The sequence below is a fragment of the Calypte anna genome, chromosome 4 (assembly GCF_003957555.1).
Source record: "Calypte anna isolate BGI_N300 chromosome 4, bCalAnn1_v1.p, whole genome shotgun sequence".
Classification (NCBI taxonomy): Eukaryota; Metazoa; Chordata; class Aves; order Apodiformes; family Trochilidae; genus Calypte; species Calypte anna.
In genome coordinates this window covers 11,422,330-11,445,280 of record NC_044247.1, presented here as the reverse complement: position 1 = coordinate 11,445,280, position 22,951 = coordinate 11,422,330, and the positions used below count along the sequence as shown (strand labels likewise).

Genomic DNA, 22,951 nt, shown 5'->3' with positions numbered 1-22,951 from the left:
CTCTTTCTCTTATTCTTCCTTCATCATACCTTTTCCTTTCTCCTTTTTCCCTGTCCTGTGTGCTTTACCATGCAGGTACCAACCAGCAGAGTAGTTACCACAGCTCAGTTGTTCATGAGGAGCTCATCAATGTGATGTCTTACAAATAATTAGCATTTATTCAATGCCTTCCAGCTAAGCCTGCAGAAACAGGTGTTAAGACTTTATGTTTCCTAACAAAGCATTTTATTCTCATGATACCTGAGGTCCCATATTGCATACTCCCCCCTTCCCTCCCAAACATTGACTCTTGCTATAAATCAGCTCATTTCTAGAACGCTTCCAAAACCAAACATAACTTTACCACTGTGTATAAAGCCCATAAACACAACTTGCTTTTTATCCTGAAACATCCAATAAACCAGATCCAATACTGGGTTTTGGACAGCAATAATTCTACTCTCCTCGGTGAAACTCTCCCCACATTGAACGGTGCCAAGCCCGAGCCAAGCACATTGCTTCGTGAGCAGTGACGCCTCGAGGTGAAGATCAATTTTAATCACAATAATTGATCCATGCCCTTACTCATTCCCTGTGTCAGTCATGTGTGACGTGGAGAAGAAAGTAAATGTTAAGAAGAAACCCAGGGGATAGAACTCTTAGAAGAAGTAAATCTAGGTATGATACCAACGTGCCTGAGAACTTGAGAAGCAATGCTGAGGAGAGCTGTGATGTGATTAAAATCTTAGCAGATTCCAAGTAACAGCAATGCAAGGATTTGACTTGAATTGTAGATGAAGTCCTCACAGAGCAGAAGGAAATGAAAGTGATCAAGACAGTCTGAGGATCCCTCATTCCCATGAGGATATTTGTTTGCCAAGACATTGATAAATCTCTGAAGCAGAAGGAGTTGGCTGCAGAAGGATGGGTGATGGAAGCTGCTGGGCTCAGCCAGGCAGCTTGGCCTCCTCACTCTTTTCTGAGGGAGAAACCTTGGCACTGGAGTGTGCCCTCCCTGCCACCCACCAGGTGGGCTCTGGAACTGTGAGAATGACTGATACAGCCCCAAATATTGGGGGTTCCATCACAAATGGTTGGCAGCGAGTTCGGTTCAAAGAGTTAAGCACAAAGTGCAATTAACCCTGGTGCTGTCTGGAGGGGGGGATGATGGCAAAATATCAGGCTGTCCTCTTCCTCTCCCTGGGTTAAACACAGATGTCCTGGCTACAGGGGGCCAGATACCTGTGGGTGTGAAAAGCCTTGTGAAGCTGGGCAACGTTTTGTACCCCAGACTGTGATCCTTAGCCACAAAATGAGCTTTCCCATTTCTCAGTCCTGTCACTGTTACTGTGAGGTGACAGCAGGAGGCAAGGAGGTTGGCAACCTGAGTGTCACTTCGTTCAGGACTGAAGTACTCCTTCTTCTTTCATGGAGATACTTCTGGAATATTTTAACTTAAAAGATGCTGCTGAAAGTGGAGAAAGCTAGGAGTTCTATTCCACAGAAATTCCAAGTTCCTCCCAAATCCCTGGATTCTAGAAGATCAGAGTGCTGTTGACAGACCTAGTGAAAGAAATTGCTTTTCTTATACGTGGCAGGTTGCAAATACCTCCACGTTTTGGTCCATAATTCAGCTACCAAACTGTATTTTTGAGGCCAGAGAACAAATTACAAAATCAGGACACCCTGCAGATATCAGGATTTTATGCAAGTAAGCATCTAGTCCTTCAAGCCTACAAAAAATCTGGTTATAGCCCAAGGCTTCCTACTGCTGGGATACTTTTGCCTTTGAGATATGTAGGAAGCTTCATGGAAAGAAAACATCTTCCATTATGGGCTTTCTCCTCTTTCCTTGGAGAACAATGAAGGAAAACAGGAATGCCAGCCCTCTGTAACTGGAAGGACTGTTTGGGTATTCAGACCTCACCTGCCAGGATCTCAACAGCAGACAGACAGAGGGCATGAAAGAATCAGCTCAATAAAACCATTTAACTCTCCAATACTGGCATTAATTATCTGAATCTCTGTCTCTGAGGTCCACCAGAGCAATGCACTTGATTTGAAAATGAGAACAGTTCACTCTCTTTAAAAACAAAGAAGGTAAAATGCCATGGGAAACAGGTTCCCAGGGAATGACCTGCCTGCTACCATTTGAGAAAGCTGCCCAGGCCCCTTGGGAGTTGCTCAAGGACCCTGCTCATTCCCTGGGTTGTTCCAGCTCCAGGACCTTGCTTGTAGGTCACATTGGGGGCACAATAAAATAAACTGTGCTTACGTGCAGCGTGTGTCAGATGTGTTCTTGACATCAGAATGGCAGCTCAAGATTTTTCATGCTCTTGGATCATGTTAATTTCAGAAGAACTGCTGTAAATCTGAGCTAGATCCTTTTGCAAGCTTTACTTCCTCTGCAGCATTTGTCAGGATGCCACTCACCACTCATTCCCCCAGATTGCTCTCCATGCCTTCCCTGCTTGCTTTTACCACTGCCTCTCTGCACACTTAACCTCTGGAACTGTCTCCTCGTCTCTCACAGAAAGAAAAGTTTAAGAGGCTGCTTGACACTGGAGTCAGGAGCTCACAGGACCAGCAGAAGTCATGGCCCTTGAGGCATTTTTATGAGTCCTTGCATCTTGCTCCTCATCTCAGTGCCAGAGGACAGACAAAGACTGAGACAGCATCACATCCTCTGGTGCCCAAGGATATTTTTTTTCCTTTGCCTTTCAGAGGATTACGTGAATTCACAGCCAGTTCATGCTGTTACAACAGCACCAACGAGTGGAGCACAGGAGAAATCTGCAGGAAGATGTGCAGCCAGGTGGAACAACATTTGGGGATGTTTCCTGCTGTCAGTCCACAGCTGAAATGCCTGATCCAGGCTGCAGATCCAGTGCCAGAGGCATGAGAGTGCTGCTCTGCTTCCTGCAGGCTCTGAGAGGCTCTGGGGTGGCTGGAAAAATCCCCTGGCAGGAGATCACCTCGGTTTGATGGTGAGCAGCAGAAATCTCATGATGTGACCTCAGCTCTGATGCAAGGAGGCATTTCAGCAGCTCCTCTGCTCCTCCACAGTATTTCAGCAGGATTTCATTCTCACCCCTCAGGTGCTCCAGAATGCCTTACACACACAAAATCAAATTATTTGAGCTTGACTTGGAGAGAAGACTGGATTAGCAGCTAAACGAGCCAGCTTGGGTTATACATTAATGTGCAGTTTTATTTTCTTCCTACCACCACAGAGATATGTATAAATGGGAGTATATAGAAAACCACCAGCATTTGCCTTCCAGGGAGAGCTTGTTATAATGGCCACACATTTCTTAAATGCAATCATTTTTTCCTAGGTTCTGATCAAGGAGTCAGAGGCAAAAGGCACACACAGAGCCTCTTTCCTTTTGAGAGGACAGTCAGGAAATAGCATTTTCCTGAGCTTCCCATCTGTCCTTCAATGACAAATTGCTCCTTGTTTCCATTTAGCCCAGCTCCAGCTGGTCTGAATATATTCTATGTACAAGTGCCCTGAGATTATTAGTTCAGGTTGCTCCAGACCTCAGCGTGGTGACGTTGGAGGAGATAAACAGAAGTAATTTGCTGATTCACCATAACAATTTTCATAAAATATGAGTCAGGATTTTCTTCTTTCATGTCATGATGAAATTAGGTTAGCATGCTTTGCTGAGCACTTAGCTCTACTATGTGTGTTCCCAGTAGCATCTAATGTTCCTGCAAGATATTTTTGGAAGTATAACCAGATTTATAAGGCCACATGTTCTCCTGTTTCCCTTGGCTTCCCAATAAACTGACATTCACCACTCCATGTCTTCAATTAGAAACCTCCTTTTCTCTTCCTTCTGTAATCATGGGACCAAGTGGATTTTCTGCAGGCTCTCACCTGCTGAACTCCTAAACCCCCATTTAAATTCTGAGCCCATGTCAGCTTCTCCAAAATGGGGACAGCTGGAGCAAAGTTTGCTGAACATCCCAGGATTTACCCCAAATTACAGACACCTCTTCCCTGATTGCTCATTCTCCTTGGAGCAGGGTCTTCTCCTCATCCCTTTCCCATGAGACCTGGCTCATTTGTTGACCCTTCAAGATGTCTCAAGGCACATCTGCCCTCACAGCACTTCTACTCCAGGTCCTTTCTTGTTTCCCACAGTTAAAGGAAGCTCTTTCAAAGTGAAGCAGTTTACTGTAGAAAAATGACATCATAATTTAAATAGATTTCCTGAGGAAATGTTTTAATGGTCATTTTCATAGCTTATTTTGTGCCTTTTAACTTTTTTTCCTCCCTGGCCGAAGGTCAAGAAATTATTCCATACAGACCAGAGCTTGATCATCAGTACAGGAAAAGAGCTAATCCTGACTAATCTCATGGGTTTGATTGCTTTGATTAATTTTCATTCCAAGCACCAATGACAAAAGAAAAAGTTAATTGCATTCTGTCTTCCAAGGGACCTTCTGGGATGAAAGAAAGCGTTCTCCACTTGGAGGTTCAGGCAATAAATAAACTTAACAAGTCTCTTCACATTTAAGAATAAAACCGTAAAAGGTAGCAGGAGCTGTAAAACCTCTGACCTCAGAAAACTTCTCTCCTTCCACTTCCTCTAAGAGCATTTGCACACCAAGTTGTTCTCAGTAAGTTTATGCAGTAAATTTAAAAATTTATTTACAGCAAATTTAAAAAATTCATCCTGCTGCAGCTAAGTTGAAAAAACAGGCAGGGACAGTGTAAATTCCTTGTGAGCTCAGGCTGAGCACTCACTGCAAGGTGCCTGGTGGTGAGAGGAGCTTGCAGTGCTCTGACAGTGGTGTGTGAAATCTGCTGGCTCCACCCTGGCAGGCTGGAAAGAAAATTTCTTAGGGTTGTGTTTCTTTTTTTTTTTTTCTGGTGGGTGCAAAAGTGAATGTCTACTTAACCTGGAAAGGGCACCTTCCCCTCTGCATGTTGTCTCAGAAGCATACCTTAAAATTTAGGCCATGGGTGTTGTTTTTTTTCTTTTTTTCTCAGCTGATTTCCTTTGAGGCAGAATATGCATCATTCATGACATGAAATTCTGGAGTTTCAGGAGGAAAACGTAGCCCTGTGATGGAATTTTCCAAATGGAAAGCTGATTTTCTTCCACCCTCCTTAACTGCAGAGCAGAGAGCTAAATGTGCAGGCTATCTCAGGTCTAAATCCACACGAGAATTGGGGGAGTGGAGCTGAGGATCTGACCTTTACAGTTTCAAGACTGGTAATCTCCAGCATTTTGCAACTGCTTTTTTATTGCTGTCGCAGTCAGAGCTTGCTCTGCACATCCAAACCTCTGTGAAATTTGACAAAACCTGAAAGTAGGGCTGGACCCCATCGTCAGGGCTGGGGATTTAGGTGCTGTTATTCCTGTAGAACACGACCTTGCCTCGTGGTACCCGCTGCACGCCACGGACCTTGAGCTTTGCATTCATAAAACCCCATCCAGGGCACAGTTCCAAAGCTCTGTGAAAAACTGGCTGTGCTTCTGAAATTTTATTCAGCAAGAAATCAAGTGCTGTGCGTCACTGGTCAAAAGATGACTAAGCTCTGAGTATAAATGATATAAACTATAAGGATTTACAGTGAGATTATCTCACTTTTTACCCCTGTTGAATAATAACTTACTTCTTAACCAAAGAATTAGAGAGAAGGGAATATTTAAACCAGGTGTTTGCTCCAAGGCTTTGCTGACAAGAAATGAATTTATGTCTCTATTAAATACCAGGACCAGAGGAGGAGGAGGCAGCAAGGCTCCAGGCTTTGGAGACACTGTCAGAGGAGACCTGGCCTCTGAGCTTACCTTGAAAATCCTCATTTCCCAAACAAAGGGTTCTGTGTGAAATCCCAGCTTTACTGAACTCAGCCCCAACAAGGTCAGCAGCCCCACGTTGTCACCACACAATGTCCTTCTCCTTCCTTCACGCTTCTGCTGCTCTGGGACCTGTTGAAGAACAGATGCTGCCAGCCCTGCCAGTGTGTCCCTGGCCTGCCCCGTGGCTGTCTGTGGCTGCTCACAGCAGCCTGGTGACATCAGGATGGCACAGATTTACGTCCACCTCCCCCAAAATGTGCAGAGAGGTAAAGGCACCATTCCAAGAAAACCCATCTCTCCCTGCCTGACTTTATATTAGGTTTATCAGCCACCAAACATCAGCTTTTCCCTGCATGTTAAACATGATTCCCTTACCTGCTGCCAATTATCTGGTGGGAGAGAGTGGGGAAAAGAGACTCAGCTTTTACTAAGTCATTCACTCTTTTCAAAGTGCAGTGGAGCCATTAACTAATTAACTTGCCCAGTTAATCACTGAGTAGCTACACTGAGCAGAGCTGTGGGTTTTCTCCTGGCACATCTTCTGGCTCAGCTGCTGTGGTCCAGAAAGTGGAAACTGGCAAAGTTATTGTAGCTGAGAACTGGTTTGTGTTTGGAGTTTACGAGGGTTTGGGAAGCTACAAAAGTCACATCACCTTTTTTTTTCTTTCCTGTTTTGACAACCAGGAATTGAAACAAATATTATAATAAATGGTAAATAATAAGCAATGAAACAAATAAGCAATAAATGAATGCAATAGTAACTCATTTAAATAGCAAGCTAAAAGTACCTACGTGGCTATTTAAAGTTATATTTATTTGCCTACAATAAAATGCAGCTTAAAAGACTTTTTTTTTTGGTTTTGCCAAGACACGCTCATTGTTCTGAGTCACCGTGGTACTAAATCTGCAGGTTTTCAAACCTAATTATGACTTACCCCTTTGGCATGGTGTCTCAGAACAGGAAAGTAAATTTCCTCTCTTTTTAGTTCTGTGTACTTAGGCACTGTACAGCAACAAATGTGAGGGACTGCATATTGCAAAGACCTTAAAAAAAAAAAAAAAAAAAGCATGAATGCCATAGCCTCATCCTATGCAGGATGCCAGCCAGTTAAGTAAGTGAGCAAAGACAGCAAATTTTAGTTGTAAAGTCTGTTTTTTCAAATCTGCCTTTTAAACCAGGAAGGACTCTGCTGCTGGTAAGGCAGAATTTGGAGGTTTGAGTGACCAAACTACATCATCAATTTCTTGCATGTATTTAGCTAAACCACCTGAGTCCTGCTCCCTGAAAATTCAGATTTCCTTGCTGAGATTCCCTTGGCAACTTCGTGCCTTCTTGCTGTGCAGATACATGCGTGCACAGCATTTCTGTATCACCTGTATCATCAGGTGAGGGGCTGACCTCAGCCGCACCTTCCTGGTGCTTCTGTGATACAAGTAACGAGGCCCAAAGCACAAAGTCTTCAGGCAAGAAGGACCTCAAAATCAAAGAAGTTTTGTTCTGACATTTCTTTAGGTCAGTGAGCTGAGAAATGGGTACAGCAGAGGATGAAACTGTCCTCAAGGGCATGAGACCTTCCTAGCCCGGGGCGTAGGGTTGGTGGGATCTCTGATGTCCTGCCAGGAGATGGACATTCCTCCACAAGTCCTACAAAAGTGGGACTGTTTAGTTTGAAGAAGAGGAGAGTGAGGAGAAGCCCTCTACAACTACCAAAAGGAGGTTGTAACGAGGTGTTGGTCTCTTCTCCCAAATAACTGGCGATACGAGGAAATGGCCCCAAGCTGTGCCAGGGAAGATTTAGATTGGGTATTAAGGAAAAATTCCTTTATGAAAGAGTGTTCAAGCATTGGAACAGGCCACGTGGGAGTCACCACCCCTCCAGGTGTTCAAAAAACACGTAGACAGAATCTCAGAATGTTTAGGTTGGAAGAGACCTCCAAGCTCATCCAGTCCAACCTTTGACTAACACCACAATCAACTACTAACCCATGTCCTTAAGGACCAGGTCCAAATGCCTTTTAAATGCCTCCAGGGATAGTGACTGTCCTGGACAGGCCATTCCAATGCCTGACAACCCTCTCAGTGAAAAAACATTTCCTAAAATCAGCCTAAACCTCCCCTGGCCCAGTTTCCATCCATTCCCTCTGCTCCTTTCACAGCTTACTAAGGAGCAGAGGCTTTTTCCCTCCTCGCTCCGACCTCCTTTGAGGAAGCTGAAGAGATGTGGCAGTTCAGGACATGTTTTTGTGGCCATGGTGGGGTTGGGCTGATGGTTAAAGGTCTTTTCCAGCCTCAACGATTCCCTAAGATTCCCAACCTGTGCCTGCCAGGATCTCGCAGGTGAAGCCTGAGGACTGGTGGCCTCAGGACCCTGCTCCCCTCTCCCTTGTGAAGCCGATGTGATCCTTTAGGCACAGAAAACCCCACGGGAGACTCTTCCCATGACACATTCCCTCTCTTCCACCGCGGCCATGCTCGGGGGAAGTCCGGAGGGGACCGGGTTGATGGGAGGGGGTGTGGGGGTGGTCTCGGGGGTCTCCGCGGCGCTCGGTCTCCCCCGTCAGGCGTCGGGCAGGAAGGCGGGAGAGCGGGAGGGAGCCCCGGCGTTCCACCCCCCGCTTCCCCCGGGGCTGTGTGACGCGGGTTGCCATAGCCACGGCTCCGGGCTGCCGGGACCGGCGGGGGAGGGAGGGAGGAAGGGGCGGGAGCTTCAGCACCCGGGAGGCCGCGGACAGCAGCGGCGGCCCCGGCTCGGCGGCGCCTCACGGAGCAGCGCCGGGGCCTGAGGCGGAGGGGAAGGAGCGGTGAGTCCGTGTCTGTGTCTGTCCGTGTCTGTCTGCCTGTCCGTGTCTGTCTGTCTGTCTGTCTGTGGTTGTCCCGACACCGGGGGTGCCCTCTCAGGGGTGGTTCCCAGCCGCGGAGGGAAGGGGGTTTGGGGGTTGGGGGTCTCTCTCACCTCAGCGTTGTAGCGGGAGAAGCCGGGAGCTGCTCCGGAGGTGGAAGGAGGGGACCCCCGGGGGTTTCCACCCGGTTGGGAGCGGTTGTGCTGAGTTACAAAACTTGGTGGAACCCGGAGTGGTTGCCGCGGGGTTTGGTCTTTTGCTGCTGAGGCGTTTTCTGTTAAACAAAAAAACCCTAAAAAAACAAAAAGAAAGAAAGAAAGAAACGTTTTATCGGTTGCTAAAAAGCGCGGTTTGGCCCCGCGGTGTGGTCGTTGCCTGCGAGCACCCCGGGGGTTCCTTGCGGAATTTTGGACAAGGTTCCCCCCGCTGCATTTTAGTGGTGGGAGTGTGGGGACCTCTCTGTCACCTCATGCCCCCTCATCCCCGGGATCTGGGGTCTTTTCTGGGCGTTCTGAAAGGAGCCGCGTCCTCCCGGGAAGTCAGAGCCCGGAGGGGACAGGCAGGGGACAAGTTGGGATCCTCTACCCTGACCTGTTCGGAAGTGGTCATCACCCCCGTCGTGCCTGCCTGCAACACAGAGCTGGTTTCCAGCCACTCAGAACCAGTATCTCGAGTCTCCACAGCCAGGAGATGCTTCCCCTCTGCTCACTGCCTTCTCCTATCCCCAACCACAGCTTTTCAGTCCATCTGTAAACCCCTGGGAATCTTTACCTGCATTTGTCATTCTATCAAAAAGAGCAGGGCTGACTACAGGGGTGTACACGTTGTCTCTGTGTGCTGCATTAACAATAAGTTTGTTCGTGGCTCCCATAAAAAGCAGCAAGTCAGGTATGAATGATGGTGGGGATCACTGTTAAAGGCCAAGAAAGGAATAATAAATGAATCGAGAGCAGGGACTCTCCCACACTTCTCCTTAAACTATAGAGCTGGCTGCTTGTCCCATTCATAAATGTTAAAATGCTCCTCTTGTCCTTCAACCCTCCTGTGTGCCGTGGCTGCAGCAACCAGGAGCAAGGAATGAGGGGACGATGTGTGGAGGGGAGAGTAGGTGAGCCTGGCTTATACCTTCTGCTCCTTTATACCTTAGTCCCCTTGCATTCCCCCAGCTTAGTTTAAAGAGAACAGGAATAATTCATTTTCAGTTGCTGCAGACATTAAACCTCGTGGCAGTGCTGCTTGCACAGCATCCCTGCTCTGCTGTGCATGAGAGGAGTAACTTCACAGCAAATTTCCTTGTGGTGCTTCATTAGGCATCAGACATCCTGCACTGTAGTAAGGACTGTGTGCTCTATAATGATTCATCTGCCAGAACAAGAGCTGTCAAACATCCACCCTTGCCAGCAAAGACCTGAACTTAAATTCCTGCCCTGGAGAGCCTATCAGCAGGCTCCTGCTCAAGTTCAGAAGTAGCTGCTGACGCAGTAGGCACTGATAATTTATGAATCCTCTATAAATCAGGGAGAGATAAGTGGACCAAGTTCCTTGAAAGATCACATTGAAATCACATTGAGTTATTTTGGAGAGTAAATTAAGCAGCATTTAGGCTGGCAGTGGAAATTCACTCATTAATTAACACTGCTTGATGGAATGGAATCCTACCTGTCATTTTTAAAATGCTCCTCATACAGACTGGTTTCATAGCCTTCCTCCTTGGTGGCTCTGATGATCAGCCTCCATCCTCAGCTGGAGCAAGGAGTGAGAATCTTGGTAGCTTGTGCTTCATTCATGCTGAGCAGCCCTTGGCAGGTCACACTGGGGTTTGTTGGATCTCCAGTACCTTGACAGTCATCTGCATTTGGGTACAGAATTTGTTTTACGGATTTAAGACATGTCTGTGTCTTACACGTCACATATTAGCCTTATGCTTAACTCCCACTGGTTTAGTGGATGAAGATCAATACACAGTGAGAAGATTTCTAGGGAAATCTAAGTTAAATTTCACCATCAAACTATCAGTAACGTGGAGTGAGGGGTGGTCCACACAGAGTGGAAGTGAGCTGAGAGTTCTCTCTGTAAAGTCAGCCGTGCACTCGGCCATTCTGCTCCCATTTGCACCAGAGCAATTTCTGGTGTGAGAGCTGGATTTGTGCCATTGAGATTCAGACCATTAAAAAAAAGCATTAAATAAATAGATTTTGGAATTTACAAGTATATAATCTGGTTTCTCCCCTTTGCAAAAATAATCTCATGCAAAAACAGTTCTTGAAAACATCAGCCCAGAATCTGAGATGCCAGAGGGAACCAGCAACCTGCCTGTGGTCGCCTGTCCTGCAGGACTGGGGTGCTGTAGAGGAAAATATTGAAAGCTGTGGACTTGGAGCCTGACACTGACCATGGTTTCTGTGAGCTGCAGAATTGCTCTCAGAGAAACCACGGGGTTGGTTTTTTTTCCCAGCCAAGATATTTTCGTGGCCTTAAAACCTGTTTCTTCCAGTGCATGCTAACAGAAGAATGGTTTCAAACCCCATGAACTACAGCAGGTGTGGGTTTATGTCAACATCAGCTGATTTTCTTCTCCATTACCCCTCCTGCTGGCTCCCTGCTTATCAAGCAGCTCCTCTCTTCTTGGCATCCAGTGTCACGTTGAATGTTTTTTCAGCTTTGGTGACAGAAAGCTTGACTCAGTCTTTCTCCAAACTTGATGTCATCGTGCCCATGGTGGTCACTGGGCGTTATTAATGGGGATGGCAGAGTCACGAATGCACAGGGTTTTGCTGCAGGGCTGGAGCTTTTTCCTTTGCTTTATCACTGCTTTATCTTCTCTCTGCATTTTAGCAGCCAGAGACACTTTGTGCTGCCACAGAGGAGTAGCAACACCCTGGTCCTGGTGCTGCAGCCAGAATCCTTTTTCCTGATGCAGTCTGAGTGGAGTTATGCAGGTTTATTTATCACAGAATTCTAGAAAACCTTTCAGTTATCAAAAAAAGCTTTTTTTTTTCCCCTAGGGGAATGTTAGCTCCCACTGATGCAGAATTAAAAGTAAACTCTTGTGAAGCAAGTACTTTGAAGGTTATAAAGAATTCATGTAGTTTCCCCAGTTTTCCAGTGTAACTCATACAGCTGGGGGAAAAAGCATTAAAAAGAAATCCCCACTGCTGTATTGCATGGTCAGGGAATAACTTTCTAATTCAAAAGTATGGAAAATAATTCATAAAAATTATGAATTACATGCCACCATTATAAACACAAATAGTAATAGAAACAAACAGTGGAAGACACAGTAATATTTGAATTTTTTTTTTACCCAATTATCAGTTCTGTGAGACAAATTTCTGCAGGGAATGCCAGCCAAGCATGGCCCAGAACACAAAAGGTTTTTTCCAACTCCATTTAAACTCACCAAGAGCCTTGACCTGGAGGGATCTTGGGCTGCTTAACAAGTCTGCCTGGATCTGGTGCCCAGAATTCATGTCTTCAAATGAAAACACTTCTGAAGGGAAACAGGATAATTGCTTAATAGCAAAGACTTGTATAAAATATGCAGAGCAGGAGTGATGCAGAGCTTTATGGAAGATGAGTGCATTTGTCTTCAGCTTTCTGGCTCACCCCGAGGAGAACTCTCCAAACCCGTGGTGCTGCTGTCTGTGCCATCACAATCCACCCTGGAGACTTCCCTGGCTCAGTACTGATTCAGGGGAAGAAAAAAAAAAAACCAAAATAACATTACATTGATTGAATGAGCTAAATGCAGCTCCCAGCAAGGCAGAGCAGTTTGGGTACATTCAGGAGCAAAAAAGAGAAATCCATTCAATTTCCTGCGTGTGCTTTGTTGGAACCCCCTCAAACCAGGCATGGCTGAAGGCCTGGTGCTATCATCTCATGCTTTTTTGCCCAAGGACATCCCACAGGATGGGTTCTTGGGGGCCATTCTGCCACTTTTGTCACTCAGCAGCTTGGTGTAGGTGATGGGAGGAAACCCCCAGAGAATTTCTGATCCGTAACAGCATCTGTCCCCTGAGCAGAGCCCAGGACTGGGCTGTAATGACTCCCTGTGCACCTCATCCCTCTTTGCTCTGGCATTTGAAGAGGAGAGCTATTAATGAAGATGGTTATGGATGGAAAAGGAGGATTGTTTCAGTCTTTACCTTTCCTGCTTTTGCTGCAGTTTAGTCATAATAAGGAGAGTTTTTGATAAGTGAGCTTCGGATTGAGTCACCGCTATCTGGAGTGAGTAAATAGATTTTGGTATTAGGCTGAGGAGCTGAGCAGAGCAGTCATGCTCTTGGAAGCTGGCAGGCAAAGAGAGGGGGAGGCAAGCATTTCTGGAGAAGGGATGGGATCCTTGGCTCTCCTTCTTGCTCACTTGAAGGAAACACCTGGAAATGCCCCAAACCAGCAGAAGAGGCATCCGAGCAACCTCACCAGAGCCCTGGGAGCTGCAGGCACCCAAAAGTTTTGGAGTCAATATGCCTCATGGTGGGACCTGGGAGTGGGGACACCCAGAGGTGGTCACCACCTGTAAGTGTGCTCTCCAGTAGGGTTTGTGGCACAGGGAAGGCTGAGGGCAGAGCTGGGCCTTATCTCCCAGCTCCTGCTGCTCCTCCTTGGAGTCGCTTGCTCGTCACGCACAGACACAAGGGGGAAAGGCTTTGAAATGAGTTTGTGGGTTCCTGTCATCCCAAGTCAGACTTGGAACTCAGGGTGATATTATAGTTGAGGCACAAGGTAATTGTTGTTTTTGTGGGGTTTTTTTAATTTCTGTTTTTACTTCAGTGAGAAAAATCCTCAGAACCAGGAGTGCAGGATAATGAAGCACTGCACTTTTCCCTGTAATGACAGTGCCAACAAAAGGCATGTTAGAAAAATGTCCCAACAGCCAAAGCATTTCATCAGTCTCAGCTGCTGCTTCTGTGAACATATTATACAAAAATGAGAGTTCTCCATCAACAACAAAAAAAAAAATACAGAAAGATTCCTCCCTCTCCTCCCCTAAGTATCACCAGGGGAAGCCATTAATTCTGCTCTAGTGTTAATCTCTTGGAACATGATGATGTATCTTGGAGTGGATATCCTATAGCCATTAAAACTTCCAGCCTCACACAGAAAGAAATAATAATTGTTCACTGTTAAAAAGACTCAGTGATGTATTTTTTTTTTTTTAAGTAACTGATTATATATTTGTCTGGCTTTTCCTCCAGGAAGCCAGACTCCAAATGCTGAGACTCTTACCTAAGCAATCCACAATCTCTCTTCCTTGCCACTGCAGACATAACTTGCTTCTCACTTTCAGGCCAGCCAGTGTTCAGCCCTTGCCAGACTTAACTCTTTACTCCCAGCAGCTAACATGAGCCATCACTGCAGGGATTTGGGGAGCCAGTCAGGGAACATGGATTCATTCAATTAGCAACCCATCAGGAGTTGGAAAGTAAATGAAAGCTGCTGACAGGTCCTGGCACAGAAGGAGGAAAGCAAGTGCTGGGCTTCTGGCAGCAGTAAAATGGCATATCCAGTGATAAAATCTGACTGCTCTGCATGGGGAAAAACCCATAATATTCTTAATAAAAGAATAATACAGCCCATACCTCCTTGGGCTAGAATTTCAGCTTTTCCTGCAGGCTAAGCCTATGCTGACACTGCAGGCATGCTTGCAAAGGGATCTTTACTCAGAAGCATAAAGGATTCTGGAGCACATCCCTGCAAAGAGGTGTAAATTCAGAGATGTTTCAACACACAGAGTGGACAGGGCCCTCCTTGGGATAGTTAAGGAACCTTGTGGTAGGGTGTAATGAACTTTGGAGCATGGAGTGCTGGAATGGAGGTCTTGGAAGGAAAGCCTAAAAAAAAGTCTGCCTTGCTGTCAGCATGTCTTTGCAATAAGAAATATTTAAAAGTACCTTTCTACAAGCGTAGTAATGGTCAGAAAAATAGTTGTAATTCCTGCCTGGCTGTTCAGGGAATGGAAATTCCAGCACCAGGCTGAGTTCTGGGCTTGCTGTAAATGAAACACCAATTGGCTCTGCTGGGAAACGAGACCTTCCTGTCATCCACCCGACTTGTTAGAAAGAATATGAAGCCACTACACAATTCATAATATTTCATTTTGCTGAATTGTTATTTGTTCTATTTTTTCATTTGATCCCACTGTGTGCCTGCTCATTTGCATGTCTATTAATAATATTAAATGCTTATTCAAAATCCCATGGAAAAAAAACAGCAAGTTTTTCAACATTCTTGCAGAGGATTAAGTATGACCTGAAACCCAGAGTCTCTATAAGCACTTCTGTGCCTTTCTGCTGCTTCTACCTTATCACTTCCAACATAAAAGCCCATTGTTGGGGCTGCAGGACTGCCAGGTTGGAATGCATGATTTATTATGTACAGCAGGTGACTGGTAGTTAACATTTGTCTCAAAATGAATGTTATTGTTTGTTGTTTTGTTTTGTGGTTTGTTGTGGTTTTTTTCCCCCTGCAGCCTTCCCTGGGAGATTCGTGGGTTTGTCAGTGACAAGATGACAATTCATATTTTTACCAAAGGATCCAGTGAGTCATCCTGTTAACCAGACTGAAATACATGCTTGCCTATCATCCTGCCACAGTAAGTCTGGGGAATTTTGTACTCTCTCTGGAAATACTATTCAGGAGTTAGTCCCTCGTATGCATTCCATAATGCAAACAATCTAGATAGAACAAATATTGCATAGCACACCTAGCTTTTTTTAATTATTAAAGTATTTTAGTGCAAGTGGGAAGACTGAGTGTGCCTCACACCATGCTCTTTATATGGGCTTGGGTTGTTTGAACCTGGAGGTCATGGAAAAAGGAACCCTGAGTATTGTGGGAACAGAGGCAGAGGCATAGGAGAGCTGGCCTTGAAAATGTTGCCCTGTGAGGGGATTCCCATGCAGCTAAGAATGAGAGATGGAAAAAAAATCCAGCATGCAAAAACCCCCAGATCTCCAGGATGACACAACATGGATTATGTATCCATACTGGTTGTCTGAAGTAAAATCCTTAATTATTTTAACCCCCCTTGAGAACTTCCAGCTCATTAAGCCTATATCCAGTAGAGTTCCAAGAGAGGTGTAGGCACCTTGGTTCCTTTTCCCAGGACCTTGCCCTGCTCTGGAAATCATTTCCATCTGGGAGATGGGGCAGTGCAGGCTGGTGCATGGCTCTGTTGCTTTTCCCTGTTCCATGGATCAGGCTGGAGAAAAGGTAGGACCCATTTTGCTTGCTAAAGTCTCTTCTTCTTTTCTGCTAACTGGTTTTACCCTTGAAGGTGATACCCTGTGGCACAGTCCAAGCAAAGTGCCTTCTCTTTAGATATATTTTTGCACTCCATGCAAACCTTATCTCACAGGAGAAGAGCATATGGCCTTGAGCTATTATTTGTTATTTCAGGGTAACTAGATGGCAACTGGACTGAAAACTTATGGCAATTCATGCATTATCTCATGATAACAGGATAAATAAACACTATCTGCACTGTGTGCATTAACATTAAGGGAAGGGAAGAGGTGAAAAATGCTGTCAAAGCAAGTTAAATGTGTCCCCATTTAGGATGCCCCAGGTGCTTTACTGCTTCCACTTGTCTCACACACATTTAAATTCTGACTGGGACTCCTTCTATGTCTGACATTCTTTAGAGCTAATGCCATCTGCAGCCCTGAAGTCAGGGGGTGTGCAAAACACCCCCAAATGTCCATCTTAATAGAGAAATGTATCCTTGGATTAAAGTAAAGCTTCAGGAAGATCTCATGGAAACCCTCAGTGCTGCATATAAATATTGTGTATACAGCAAAACCCATACAGAGATGGCAGAACCCCCCCAAAAGCAAGGCTGCCACAGTGGCTGAAGTTTTGTTTTGCTCTGTACAAGGCTCCTTTGCACTTCAAGAGCAGACAAAGTGAAGACAATTGGAGCATTAAAGTATTCCAGATAATTGTTGTAAAACAAATAGGGGAGCAGATAAAAGCAAAGGGAAGAGAATGGCCCTAACACAGCTGCACAAAGGCTACTTCAGATGTGCTCTGCTGGAGAATGCCAGCACACTGCAAACCCTTTGAAAATACACTGAGGCAACATTATAGAGTATATAAAAAGAGAATCTTAAACAGTGTATTGGTGAAATGTGAGCTAAATTTGATGAGATTGTCCTCTAGACTGCAAATATCTGTCTCTATGAAAGTTTTGTGGAACATGAAAGCTACCACTAGCACAGCAGATTTTCTCCAGTCAGATGGAAAGCCAGCTTTGCTTTTATTTTTTTTTTGATGAAGCTGGTGCATGGCAGAGTGCTATGAAGTGGTAACTCAGCATCAACTTGCAGCATCACTGTAAAACTACACTCTTTTTTTTCTTTTTCTTTTTGTCCAAGCCCCGCTGAGCAAAATTAGAGCCTCTAATTTCAATACAAAAATAAAAAATAAAAATTACATTTCATGATCCCACAGTAACTAAACCTTTTCCACACTTCCCCCACTTCATTGCCTGAAGGTGACCACTCAAGGACAAGCTGGATCTTGAATCAGGGAAATATTTTTCTAACCTTATAATAAAGATAATATATCACAGGACTTGACTAGGTCTGATCCATCTCAGTCAGTGCTTCTCTAGCCAGCACATGTAAAAGAAAACACCCTGAAAGCAATTTTTCCTCATCACCTTCTCTGGCAGAGATCTTAAATCAGGCAGGATTCAGGGACCATTGCAGTTTATGGCAACATTTTAAATTGCATAAACAAAATACTAAGAGGAATCACTAGGAAAGAGTTTCAATAAGTTACAGAAACTGACAACGTGAGGGGAAAAAAACCTGACCCCAGCTTTCAATACACAATTGCAGAGGCTTTTTGTTCCTTTCCCTGGGTTTATACTGCTTGTCATTTGTCTGTGCACAGACTTTCAGATAAGAGAACACTGAATGTGAAACGCATGAAATGCTTTTAGGTATTTATGGGGCAGAAGTTCCAGAAAGAGAATTCTTTGGCAGGGTGCAGCGGGGCAGAGCTGGGGAGGCTGGGACTGAGGGTTCTGGGTCACCTACCTGCTTACCCTGAGTGGCACAGGGCTGCTGCTGTCAAAGGGGCAGTGAGATGCTGCTGCCTCCAGGGACTGCAGACACCACCAGTTTCCAAGGACTGAATCCATTCTCCAGCCTCACTTTGAAGAAATTACGTTTTGAGCTGCAACACAAAGAAGATGTTTACTGACATTGCCTTTTCCTGTCATTTTTATATCTCAGTTTATTGAAATCACCAAAACCATGCAGCAATAAAGGAAGGATTTCTAAGGTTCCACCTTCTGGCTTTCCAGAAGTGTTTGAAGAGGATCCCTCTGCTAAAAAGGGGATTGAATTTCCAATTTCCCTTCTTGGCTTTAGCCCTTTCTTTTACCTCCCAGCATTAACCTGGGAAAGCTCTCCCAAGGTTGTGCAGTATTGACAAATCACCTAACAAAATCCACTGCTAATGCAACAATTCTGACAACTCTTCAGCTTGCCAGTAGATCATGAAGATGATCCACAGGGACTGAAGTACTTCTGAGGGATGTGGCTAGAGAAATGATAAGCATCATCCCTGCTTTTTAAAATAACTCCCTGGTCTTTCAGTGCTTTTAAGTATTCAAGTGATGAATACAGTGAACCACTGAAGACAGAGATTTCTAGGCAAGACAGAAAGAACAATTTTGCTCCTTTTAGCTCTTCACAGTGAAATTTACTTGGAGTTTCATTCTAACGGCCAAGTATTTCGTGTTATTAACCTTGGAGTGGTTTTAAATGAAGTCTGTATGGTTTACTGCATTTACTTTGAGTCATGGATTGCACAGCAGCACAATGGTTTCTCAGCAGGATTAAAACCCAAGGACATTAAAATTCAATTAAAAGCCTGTGACAAGTGCAGTGGTTGAGTCAGACTGTTAACTGGGATGGTGTCTCTGTAAAATGCTTTGTCACCACTTCACCCAGAAAGGAAGCCTGGTGACAGCCTGGTGACTCGCCAGGCTCTTCTGTGTCTGAGCATCTTCTAACATCTGCTTCTTAACTTCTCTTTCTCCCTAGTTAGCCAACCAACATCACAATGACTGAGGAGTTGGACCACAGATTCAGCAGTCTCACCTGGGATCAGATTAAAATCCTGGATCAAGTGTTGGCTGAGGTCATCCCTATTCACGGGAGGGGGAATTTCCCAACCCTTGATGTAAAGCCCAAGGATATCATCCACGTGGTGAAGGAGCAGCTGGTTGAAAAGCAAATCAACATCCGAGACATCCGTCTGAACGGCTCCACAGCCAGTCACATCCTGGTGAAGCAGAATGGAACCAGCTACAAGGACCTGGACATCATTTTTGGGGTGGAACTCCCAAGCGAGCTGGAATTCCAGGTTGTTAAGGAAGCGGTTCTCCATAGCCTGTTGGACTTCTTGCCCAAATGTGTCAACAAGGAAAAAATCACCGCTCAGACCATGAAGGATGCCTACGTGCAGAAGATGGTGAAGGTCTCCACGGACCACGACCGCTGGAGTCTCATCTCACTGTCAAACAACAGCGGCAAGAACGTGGAGCTGAAGTTTGTCAACTCACTGAGGAGGCAGTTTGAGTTCAGCGTGGACTCCTTCCAGATCATCTTGGACTCCATCCTCAAGGTTTACAGAGCAGCAGACTGCAGGCTGACAGAAGACTCTCACCCCACCGTCATCGCCGAGAGCATGTATGGAGACTTCAACGAAGCCATGGACCACTTAAAGTACAAACTGATTTCCACGAGGAACCCCGAGGAGATCAGAGGAGGTGGCCTCCTGAAGTACAGCAACCTCCTGGTTCGTGACTTCAAGCCAGCGGACGAGGCTGAAATTAAATCTCTGGAACGTTACATGTGCTCCAGGTTCTTCATTGATTTTCCAGACGTTGCCGAGCAGCAGAGGAAAATCGAGTCCTATCTGCGCAACCACTTCATCGGGGAGGAGAAGAGCAAGTATGACTACCTGATGACTCTCAGGGGAGTTGTCAACGAGAGCACAGTCTGCCTCATGGGGCACGAACGAAGGCAGACACTGAACATGATCACAATCCTGGCTTTAAAAGTGCTGGGAGAACAAAACATCATCCCAAACGCAGCCAACGTCACCTGCTACTACCAGCCTGCTCCCTATATCAGTGACAGAAACTTCAGCAGTTACTACATTGCTCATGGACAGCCTCCAGTCATCTACCAGCCCTACCCCTTTCACATACAGATGCAGAGCAGCATGGTTTAGGAACACAAGAACCTCCTCAGCACTCACCCTCCGTTCCCTACCCAGTTCTCTCTATAATAAAGGCCTCATTAAAGCAAGTTTTAGCATCCATTTTGATTTAAGGACATGGTTTTTGTGCAAGTTGCCAAAGTTATTTGTTGATCGGTGTTGGAATCACTGTTGTGTAGGCTGTCAAGTAAGTGAGAAAGCTGTCATGATTCATGAAGTATTTATATCCCTATGTGTGTTTGGGCTATGCTTTTTGGGCTTTTTTTTCCATGAAAAGAGAAAGATATAAATTATTCTAATTTTATAAAACGAAATGCACTAAGTTCTGGGTTCTGAAAAATTCTTAAACAAAATTTAAAGAGTGCAAATGCAAAATGAAGCCAATAAAATACCTCTTAGTAGAAATGCCTGATTTTAGAAGTGAGAGTGTTCTGGAGGTGTCAAAGATCATCCATCAGTTACAACCATGCAAGGTTAATTTGCAGCACCTTCAGAAAATGGGCTGTCTCTTGGTGGTCGGAGCTCTGCTTTACAAGCTGATCCCTTCTTCAGCTCCCATGAGAGACCTGAGGTCCCTCCACTCCCCAGAGCAGGAGCAGCAGGAAACACCCCACCAAGAGCAGCATTTTACAGCCAAAATTTCCACTGATTTGAATGAGACATTTGGCTGCTTAAGTGATGCAGTGCTGGATCCCAGGATCTGCCTCACAGATATTGTGAAGCTTGTAAGAGGAGCAAGTCGTCTGATTGACTTGGTCTTGAAAAACAAGGTAATAAAATGCACAAGAAGGTGAAAAAGGAGCACATGGAGCTTGCTTCCTATTGCTAATTTGTTATTGATCAGTGATGCTTCAATGCATAATAAACAGTCAGGAAAAAAAAATACCCAAAAAACCCAGGACTAAATTGTTTTTAGGTAAATTAAAATAAAATCCTTGGCAGTGGCATTTGGAAAAAGAAATAAATAGTATTTTCTGTCCTGTAGATATTTAGATACCTGCACACATCCACCAGGAGCAAAAGAGTTCTCCTACAATCAGCCAAACACGAGTTACAGGTTTCTGTGTGTGTATGGGAGTGTTTACCAAAGATAAGTTTTAACCATGTCACATAAGTGCCTCCCTCTGCCAGTTGCTCCATGAAAGCTGGAATGCTGTTGGCAGCCATGGTAGAGAGCTTTGGAATTATGGAAAGGGAAACTGCTGCCCTTGGTCCACCAATGGGTCCCAAAGCATTTGTAGGTCAGAGAGGTGGGCACCATGGGGGACAGGTGGATCTAAGGGGTTTTCACCAAAGCTCCTCCATTTTAGATGCTGCAAATGGTCTAGGAATAGTATAAGGAATAGTCAGGAAAAGGAGCTGTAAATGGGAGCAGTTGTAAAACTGGAACAGCCAACTGGAAATGCAGGAGCAGAGTTTCTCACGTCTGATGCTTAACACCCCACTGTGTCACACCATGGTGCATCACTTGGGTCCTTCTTGTCATCTGAAAATACTGACCACGTTCTGTCTGTTTACACAGGGTGTAAGGCCTTAGCAACTCCTGCTACCCGGGAAAGAGTGTTGGATTTATTTAACCCAACCAAATGCCACACACCACTATTTTAAATCAAAGAGTTCTAAACTTTATCTAAAGTCTCTAAAGTCCTGCAGTGAAGTGTAGCTTTCCTGTCTCCCATTATATGCCTGTACAACAGAACAAAGAGCTCTTTAAAGACAGCTTTGCTGACCATCATCACTAAAATCAACTCTTTTCTGTAAAATATACTTCAAAAAACACCATTTCTGCAACAAAAGAAGGGTGCACTAATCTTACTGGGGAACGGATTCGTTTTGTGATGTCTTTCATCAATATTATTTCTGCTGATTTTTTCAAGACTGTCCAGCCCTGTCTCTAAAAGCACACTTTATTTCACTTCCACGAGGATCTTTCCATTGGCTAAATTATATTGAATAAAACTGTCAACTCCAGTGCTCTGTTACCAGCTAGGATAACACTGTATCTGCATGTGAGCACTTCTAGGGAATTCCCCCTGTCAGAAGCAATCTTGGGGTTTTTTGTTTGTTTGTTTCTTTTCAATCGAGCTGCTTAGATTACAAATGGAAACTTTAAATTTAGTTTGGCATTTGCCAGACTAAAAAGCACTGTGAAATCCTCTAAGAGCCTTATGAAGGTTTCAGTCCCTTTTTGCTTCCACACTTACCCCTTGGGATCTGCAGGGCTCAAGAGCCAAATGTTGGACTGGGCACAGCTGGGACTTCCCAAGGAATCTTGTGGGATTAGGCACCCACAGTCCTCGAGGTGCAGAAGGAAATGGGTTCCTCAGCTCCCTAAATTTTTTTGAAAATTTCAGTCCATCTTCAGTGGCCTCTGGCCTTAATATGATGTTGCCACATCAGCTTCTTCATCCTCTACTCCTGCTTCCTTCTTTGCTGGGGGAGAAATGGGTTGGATCTTCTCCAGAACCAGGGAACAGGTCAGCCAAGAAGGAGCATTTTCAACATGTCACATGTAGCAAACGATCCATTACCTGGAAAATACTGCAAAAAGTTGTGTTTTTTAAATCAACAAGAAGAAAGTTTCTCACCCTGTATAAAGGACTTTAATTCTTTTTTTTAGATTGGACATTGTGAAAAGTATCAGGAATGATCAGCTAGCTCTGGATTTGTATAAACCAGGCTGCCCACTTGTACAGCAACTGTTTATCTGAATATATTTATTTAGCTGTTTTGTCTCTCTTTATACATCCAGGTTAGGTAAGGAAGGGCTCAGCCAAAGTCCACGGAGTCAGTGGGAAGAACCCACCCAATTCCAGTGGGCTTTGTGTGACATCCCAAAAAAGAGCAAAGGACTTAGGGGTGTACCTATGGGTAAAGGTACAAAGACATCAATATGCAAAAATGTCTCAGGTATAAACAAACCCTTTAAATTAATAGAAAAAGGTCTTGTATTTCTTACCTAGAGGTAGTTCAGTCTCTAAGGTTAAGTGAGGTTCATGACTTTATAAATATTTCTATAAAATCTCACATATCTCCAGACACACGGGCAATTAAAAGTATCTAAT

General features: G+C 44.8%; 1 protein-coding gene across 1 annotated transcript; it reads left to right on the top strand.

Annotated features, from left to right (window-relative positions):
* Positions 1-8,541: 8,541 nt before the first annotated feature.
* Positions 8,542-19,898, top strand: TENT5D (terminal nucleotidyltransferase 5D). Its single transcript, XM_030449160.1, has 3 exons — positions 8,542-8,603; positions 15,115-15,237; positions 18,704-19,898. Exon 3 carries the CDS (start codon positions 18,723-18,725, stop codon positions 19,896-19,898), a length of 1,176 nt encoding a protein of 391 aa, XP_030305020.1. The 5' UTR covers positions 8,542-8,603; positions 15,115-15,237; positions 18,704-18,722.
* Positions 19,899-22,951: the final 3,053 nt, after the last annotated feature.

Coding starts and splice junctions, on each gene's coding strand:
- TENT5D (XM_030449160.1), top strand. CDS start 18,723: ATGACTGAGGAGTTGGACCACAGATTCAGCAGTCTCACCTGGGATCAG.